Here is an 8,380-nt window from a genome sequence, read left to right as displayed (position 1 = left end):
CATGAGATTTGATGGACAGCTCGCTACTCATAACTGTGGTTCGAACAGAACAGCATGGAATTTCTAATAGGCCTAACATAATAATGGACCTCTTCAGCACCGGCCTCCTAATTTCCCGTCCTCATTATGTAAATACGTGGCCCTAGTATCGTAGCTGATGGCGTGAAATTGTAGATGCTCGCACACATCAGCGCTATCCTATTGCATTACTAATGGCACTAATTGGCCACTCCTTTGGAATAATTGCACTGACCGGGGTCAAGTTCTCCGCCGGCCTTTCCTTTCAAGTATTGTTTTTGCCGCATATAAACAGAGCAGAGAGCGATGAAGGAGAGCGCGGAGAGAGGCTCTCACAGAGCCGTTCAGGAGAGGTGACAGTGAAAGAGAGATGAGTAGAGGTGTACAGGAGGACACAGAGAGGACATTAGAGAGAGATAGGAGGGGGGTGTGTTGTGTTGTGCTGGATGTGGATTGCTGGCTTAGTAATATTGTCCCAGACAGCTGCATAGACAGGTACGGTATAACGTCACCGTTACGTTATTTTGTGTGATATTTTCATATTACAGCTCGATAACCCTTGTAATTCTGATTTCTGCAATCCATTTATGCAAACTAGCTGCAAAAACAGACTGTTTTGAATTCATTGTTTTTGTGATGTCACAAAAACCGACACTACATATATTCACCTATTCAGCCTACAGCAGGTTAGCGCCACTCATTCCTACTGAAGTTGTAAGGAATGTTTCAGCCTGGACTGCTTTTTAAATAAGGCACAATACAAGGCAGCCAATCAGAGCAGAGCTCATGCACATATATTAGTCTTAAAGGCACAGTAACACAAACAGCCCTTGAGGTTGGAAAATGGACGTTAGAAATGAACTGACCGAATTGAATGAATTTGGTACGTAAACATATGCAAATGTCATCAATGGTCCGCAGGGTCATTGTAATTCTGTTATTGCCTCGTATTATTACCTGCACTACTCAAGAACGCCAGCTGCCCTTTATTCTGCTGTACAACGCTGTGCAGGCCTCACCTGCACGCCACCGACCCTCCTGACGATACTGCGGCATTTTTAATCGCAGACTTTGCTTCTCCTGCTTTTCCCCTTTTCTGTATCTTACACTTACACTAATGGTCAAAGCTTATTCTCTGCTGTTGTGGTTTGCTATCCAGTGTTTTAACCAGAGGAGTCCCCTTTGGAGTCTTGGCTCCTCTCAAGGTTTCTTCTTGTTGCTTTCAGGGAGTTTTTCTTTGCCACTGTCACCGTTGGCGACGCTCATGGGGGCTCGGACCTGGATTTTTCTGTAAAGCTGTTTTTATTTTTCTGTTGTAAAAAGCACTATATAAATAAGCTTTTTTGATTTTCTGTTGTAATAATATTTCAAGGTGAATAGACCAATAAAAATGGCCTAAAATGACTTGGAATAAAATCCTGTGTTAATACACAGTACTGTGCAAAGGTCAAAGATCACTTCGTTTGTTTAATTTACAGTCAAAACAATCATTACATACAAGTAATTACACAGAATATTATTTTTTCCAGAATTTAGTATGGCAACTGCTTATTTTTCCACACCTCCACTGTTATTCCTTGTATATTCCTCTGCTTTTCACAGAGGTTTCAGGGGTTTCTTGAGTAACCCCAAAATTTTGACGTGACAGTCCATTGTAAAGGTCTTCTTATCTTGGATATTCAGTCTCGGTATCAAGTATAACTTTTCACAGTGAGGTTCTTCTTGAACATCTACACGTCCTTTCAGACCCACAGCGCTGAGTGGTCTTCTCACAGTGGAAGGATGGACAGAAACAGCTGTGGATGTTCTCAGATCTGAAGCAGCTTGATCTTCTCCTCTCTCTCAGAGATCAAAGCTTTCAGTGCTGTTTATCTGATGGGGCAGTTTTGATGGGGCTTCCAGGTGGTTGTTAAGAGTCCAGCTTCTCTGCATCGTTTTGGATACACTCTTTCTCCACTCATTTTTCTTTGACTTGCAACTGGATTATTTTAATCCACTTAATCTCCTCTGAATGGTCTCCTGAGAAATATATCATCTGCCCGTTTTGTTTTGTTTTCTGAAGAATGTTTTCTGTTCTGACTATTTTGAAGTTACAACATGCGCTCAATATTAAAAGGAGTAAGAAAGATGAAATGTGCACAGAGAAGAATATGTATTCTGAATATGCCTAAATGTAAAACCCATGAAAAACATTTTAAATAAGTCACAGGCACAATAATTAGCCAATAGCTACACACAGCGCTTCACTCGCCCCCTTTCTTAATATCAGGAATTGCTGAAACTGCACCATTGCCACCTCATCAGTTTTCTAACAGAGTGAATGATAACTGCACATAATTCATGTTTTAGTGGCTGCAGCTTTTTAATGTCCTGTATTTTGTTCTCCACCAAATATTTGTCAGCTTCAGCAAGTTCTTATATGGTCCTTAAAGACAGAGTACATCATGTTCTGTTCCCCGCTGCAGTATCATCACAGCTGGTTAGATTGCTTAAGTGGAATCTGATACTGATTACAAATTCCGTCACTAAAGATATAGTCAATAACATAATCTTTAGCCAATCGGATTTCTTTCGGATAATTTGCATTCTGCCTCATTAAACTTGGTTTTACATTCTCAGACCAAAGGTACTGTACAGGTACGCTGTTGTTAATCAGTGTGCACACAGTGCAACTGTACCTTTAGAAAAGGTACAATGGTCTTAAGTTCCAACTGGGGAAAGGTACATATTTGTACCTGGAGACAAGACATGGTGTGAGGAGTCAATACAGCTTAAAAAGTACATAATTGCAGTAGATGATGGTTCAATTCTCTTTCTTAACTGAAGGTACTGAAGACCAACCCTTGGGCGTACCAGCCCAGTGACGGGAGGGGTACCACCTCAGTGACAGTCGAGTACATTTTTTTGTGTTTAGTGTTCCATTATTCCTTCTTTCTTCCGAAACCAATGACCCATCAGTAACAGTGACACTGCTGTACTCTTGGAAACAGGATTTTCCGAAAAAGCTATAGAGAAGCTGGACTCAATCGCCTGGAAGACCTGGTAGACACCAAAAGTGCCTCCATCAGATAAACAAGCTTTCAACTTTGAGAGAGAGGAGAACATCAAGCTGCTTCAGATCTGAAAACATCCACAGGGGTTTCTGTCCATCCTTCCACTGTGAGAAGACCACTCAGCGCTGTGGGTCTGAAAGGACGTGTATCTGATCAAGAAGAACCTCACTGAGAAAAGGAGACGGACAAAAAAAAAAGTTATACTTGATACGGAGACTGAATATCCAAGATGAGAAGACCTTACAGTGGACTGTCAAGTCAAAATTTTGAATTGGGGTTACTCGGACTGTGAAAAGCAGAAAATACAAGCAGCAGTGGAGGTGTAATTTTTATTTAATCTGTGTAATTTTTATTTAATCTGTGTAATTTTTATTTAATCTGTGTAATTTTTATTTTTAGTGTGGATTATGGTTCAATTCTCTTACTTAACTGAAAGCACTGGAGGCTGACTCTTGGGCGTACCACCGCAGTGACAGTTGAGTGCATTTTTTGTCTGTTTACTGTTCCTTCTTTCCTTCTTTCCATCAAAACCAATGACCTGTCAGTAACTGACTCTGCTGTTATCCAGCTGTGGGCCAACTCATGAAATTAAGAATTCATAGACTGATTTATCAACATTGCCGACCCTAAAATATAACCTTCAAAAACAGTCATTCTTAAAACAGTGGTCAACAACCCGTGTCCTGGAGATCTAAAGTACTGTACAAATGCCAGAGACCAGCTTTTATTTAACTGGCTCTTTCAGTTTTTCAATGAAAACCCTCCAAAGTTCAGTCTGAGAAGTTGGCTGCAATTTCAGATTCCTGATATACAAATAATCCCAAACACATTCAGTGATGTTGCTGAACTCTGGGTGACACTTTCTGAACTTCGTTTTTGGAAATTTCTATTTTTCACTTATTTTCTTTTGACCTTTTCTCATTTCATGTAGATTATTTTAAATCGAATCTCCTCAGAGATATCTCCTAAAAAGTGACTAACTTCTACTTAATGGCTATTCTGACTGGAAGTTAAATAAAGGGTGATTTCTGCACGGTACTGTACCTTATTGAGGAGTTCAGCTTCAACCTGCATCTAACATGCTGCCCCTTAGCTAACACTAATGCGTCTGATCCAGCCACTCAGGGTCTTGAGCTCATCTGATCCAGCCACTCAGGGTCTTGAGCTCATCTGATCCAGCCACTCAGGGTCTTGAGCTCATCTGATCCAGCCACTCAGGGTCTTGAGCTCATCTGATCCAGCCACTCAGGGTCTCTAGACTTTGCAGGTAGATCCCCAGTCACAGGGTTGGTTGTAAAACAATGCCTACAACCTGGTTAAGTATCCAACTCTATTTAATTTTTGAAATGAGATCATGGAATCCAGATTATATGTAGTCCAGTAATACCCAACACTGAATATCATCAAACAGTACATACAAAGGGAACCTCTCCGAATTGCTCTGTGGAGAAAGGACAAGCTTTGTTTTTCCCCTTCTGATCTCAGTCAGTGAAAGCCAAAGTTTCTCTACCACAGACTTTGCCCACCCTCTATGACTAAGTTATGCCCTGTCATGTAGTCTGAGGCTTCAGATGCCAAGTAGACCACTGCCGCTTGCAGGTCTGTCACTTGAGCCAGCCGTCCGGCTGGGATGTCTGACAGCCAGCGCTGAAGCAGGGGCTCCAGACTCTCCGAGTGGATGAGAGGGGTGTCAACTATCCCCCTGAAAGAGAAAGGAGAGAGAAGAAAAACAACCACACACATCAGACTTCAGAGGCGAGGAGTGACAGCGCTGTCTCATAGTCACTGGCCTCAGTCACAGCGACACAAAACAAGACCAATTACCCTTCAGACGATCCAGTGCTGTGAGGAACAGGGCAGCGGTCATGTTTTAAGTGGGATCTTTTGTCATTTAATGACCAGACACTGTGGTTAAGGCACCGTCACCCCTCATGGGTGATTTGACATCAGGTGTCCTAGTTTTGATTCCAGTCATTTTCAGTTCTCCCCAAGGAACTCAAATACAGTTCCATTTACAGAATTGCGTCGGTGTGATTGGTGACGTTTAGCATCAGTGCTGGAAAAAAGAGAACCTAAGTTACACCGGTAAGTGTGCTGTGGTCTCTGTGGTCATTCGGTTTGCTGGAAGAAAATTTCTATTTGATAGCAATCAGGGCTACAAGTGCTCTAATGCTGGCTCCTTCCCTGCCACTCCGCTCAGGGGTTTCCAATGGAGAATTCTATTGACGGGGCAATGTAGTCTAAAAACAGGCGTAGTATGCTCAGAAATCCAGCCCTAAGAGCTGGGACATTAAGCAGATGCCAAGTTCAAGTTAAGCTGAAATCAAAAGTGACCTTTTTATATCTGGTTGGTTTATGTCCCTGGTCATATTAAGCACTATGCACCATAACATACAATTAAAAAGACATAATTATTGTTTTCACATCATTTTTGAGTAAAGTGTAATGAATTTGGCTGCCTCAAAAACTGCATGAACGGTATGATTTTCTAAAGTTTCAGTATATTTAAATGGTTAGTCATTCAGCGTGGTTTGATATGAAATGTGCCATTGTAGAGAAACTTAAGAGTCAGAATTGTTCAGGGAAGCATTTAGTACATCTAATAGCTCCCTCACAGAAAGCTGTTACATAAAATAGTTATGAAAATGTTGCCTGATGGCTGAGACACGGTGTTATAACAGTTCTGAAATGAACTTTTGGCCCAAAATATACTGTTTAAAATCCACTCATGGGCGCGATGGGCATTGTAAGGCAAAATAGCACCCAAGGAAAACTGGCGATTATTTTCTCGATTAATCGTTTAGATGTTTGGTCTACAAATGTCAATCAGTGTTTTCCAAAGCCCAAAATGACGTCCTCAAATGTCTTTTATCTTCTCCGCTTCCCTAAGATATTCAGTTAGGTGTCACAGAGGGGTAAAGATACCACAAAATATTCACAAAATTCACTCAAACTGTTTGATCGATCATGAAATTAATTGGCGATTAATTCAATAATCGACTGCTCATTTTCAGATTTACCACTATTTTATCATTATCCATTGTACATATAAGAAACCCAAGTCATGTGGCCCTCTGCTCATTTTGGGAAATTTTGAAAAAAATCTGTCACAAAGTCAGAAATTTCTTGTTTATTGATTTTTCTTCTTTCAAACAAACGAAAGCAGTTCATTCTAAACTGAAACAAATGCACCTCTACATGGTCTCTAATGGAAACAACGATCAACACGACAGCATCTAAAAGCCATCAGTCATCGCTGCCGTTTAGGGCCAACCGAAATATATTACTTCTCTTGATATCGAACCCAACGTGGAGGTAAATGACTGCTTCCAAAGCGGCGTGTGACACCTTCGGTTAACATATTTCAACCTCAATTATATTTCTCTTCGGCAGCGCTTTATCTGGGAACCCTTCCTGGCAATCAGAGGGCTTGCTGTTTTCCCTCAGCCAATTTTCTAGATAATGCAGCTTATCACCGCAGCGGCTGAAGTTGCCAATGAAATCAGGCGGCAGTCAACCTCACTTGTGCTAATTGTGTCCCCCTCCACGTCCCTTTTATGCATATTTACCCACTGTCACTTCACAGGAATCAGGGGCCCATCGAGAGACACCCCCCCACCCCATACAAGGGGGGAGGGGTGGGATTGCTTCCTTGCAGATTAAAATTAGCAAACAAGCTTGCGATAAATAAAAATGAGGAGAGGGAGACGGAGCACGTGTGCATGCAGCGGATTTGCTGTGGGAATCGCAGGGGCTCGGGGACGCGCTGCTTCGAGCGGCACGCGCATTTCCTCTTCATCTTTTCTTCTCTTTCCTCAGAAGAGCAACGCTGACAAATAGATACAAACAACACTGCCATTGTTGTGCTGACATTTCTGCTGAGGAGGCTAATTTGAATCCCTAATTGAATATGACAATTAAAGAAACTGTTTGGTTGATTCTTCCCTCTAGACGTCATCCAATTAAGCAGGATTGCACTGTTTCGCACATAAATTAGTGCCCCGTTCTCAATTGTATGCCTCTATGGAAAATAATACATTTATTTTTTTTGGCCTTGTCACAACAAATTAAGATTTGGCACAAACACCAAACCCGCCTTTCGCTTAATTGTGACGATACGTAAATACAAAGAAAGTCTTTTTCGTGTTATGTATGAGGAAAGCTGGCACTGGTCCATGCATTTCTATGCATATACATATAGTGTAAGAACGCTGCCAGGAAATATGAGCCTGCTTGAATGTAGGTAAAGGTAAAATAATTATATTGGCGACATTGACAACATACTTAGCCTTCAGACAATGCCACATTCAGTGTAAGGTAACTTGATTGTGTGGTTTTCTGTAGGAGTGAGCAGTATGATTATATTTAACATCTCACTATGCTTTTCTGGGTATCTCATGGATTTTGTCCATCGTACAGGAACACTGACCAACTGCATGTTTTATTATGAAGAGAGTATAATTGGTGCTGTTTAACTGGATGTAGTGCAGTGAAATATGTGAATCATTGAATAAAAATTGCTGCTGATATTTTTTGGATGTTCTAGTTTATCAAACCTCAGTCCAAATTTTGCTCTACATGTTGTGAAAATGTCTTAACCCTTGCGTGGTGTTGATGTGTTTGTTACTCAGTGGTCTGCTGGACCCACCACATTATTGTTTTTTAAATCAGTACAGCCACAACAATTTATGTAAAAATATCAGATGTTTAAAATATCAAGTGTCCAGCGTGGGGTTCTCCTTTAGCAGCTGTAGCCAGTCAGCAGCCTGTCCATGTTGTCCATACGCATGCACACACACACACACACACACACACACACACACTAACAGCAGGCCATGTAGGAGGAGAACAGAGTGAAGGACACAGCACCTCCACACTTTTACTCCCCGCGGGTTCAGCCCAGCACCACATGTGTAATATAAAGGGGGGGGGGGGGGGGGTGAACAGAGTGAAGACCCTGAAAATGGGTTATTTTATATTCTTCACAGAAAATCAGCATCATTTTTTCTTTTGGTAAACACTGAAAGTGGGTCTCACAGACCTGAACACCACACAAGGGTTGACATATTGCAAAATAATGTGTTACATTTTTGCCATATCACCCACCCTCAGATCTCTCTGTCACTTACGGTGAGATGCAGTTGACTCGAACCCCTCGGTCGATCCACTCAGTCCCCAAGGTTTGGGTGAGTTTCACCACTCCGGCTTTAGAGGTGTTGTAGGCCAGCTGTTTCTGAGGGTGAGGTACTGTTAGGGGGAGAAGAGAAAACACACACAAAAAATCTCACCAGGCATTTAGAAATAATGTA

The 8,380-nt window shown here is 41.6% G+C and overlaps 1 protein-coding gene across 1 annotated transcript in view; it reads right to left on the bottom strand.

Moving 5' to 3' along the window:
* Positions 1 to 4,387: 4,387 nt before the first annotated feature.
* Positions 4,388 to 8,380, bottom strand: part of zgc:113054 (uncharacterized protein LOC541322 homolog) — a 31,266-nt gene continuing 27,273 nt past the window's right edge. The window contains exons 10-11 of the mRNA XM_017691776.2: positions 8,201 to 8,318; positions 4,388 to 4,773 (exon numbers count right to left, since the gene is read on the bottom strand). Of these exons, the coding sequence (XP_017547265.1) occupies positions 4,578 to 4,773; positions 8,201 to 8,318 (314 nt within the window). The 3' untranslated portion in view covers positions 4,388 to 4,577. The remainder of the gene's footprint in view (positions 4,774 to 8,200; positions 8,319 to 8,380) is intronic.

The sequence above is a fragment of the Pygocentrus nattereri genome, chromosome 26 (assembly GCF_015220715.1).
Source record: "Pygocentrus nattereri isolate fPygNat1 chromosome 26, fPygNat1.pri, whole genome shotgun sequence".
Classification (NCBI taxonomy): domain Eukaryota; kingdom Metazoa; phylum Chordata; class Actinopteri; order Characiformes; family Serrasalmidae; genus Pygocentrus; species Pygocentrus nattereri.
The sequence above is the reverse complement of the archived record's forward strand: the minus strand, read 5'-3'. Positions and strand labels throughout refer to the sequence as shown.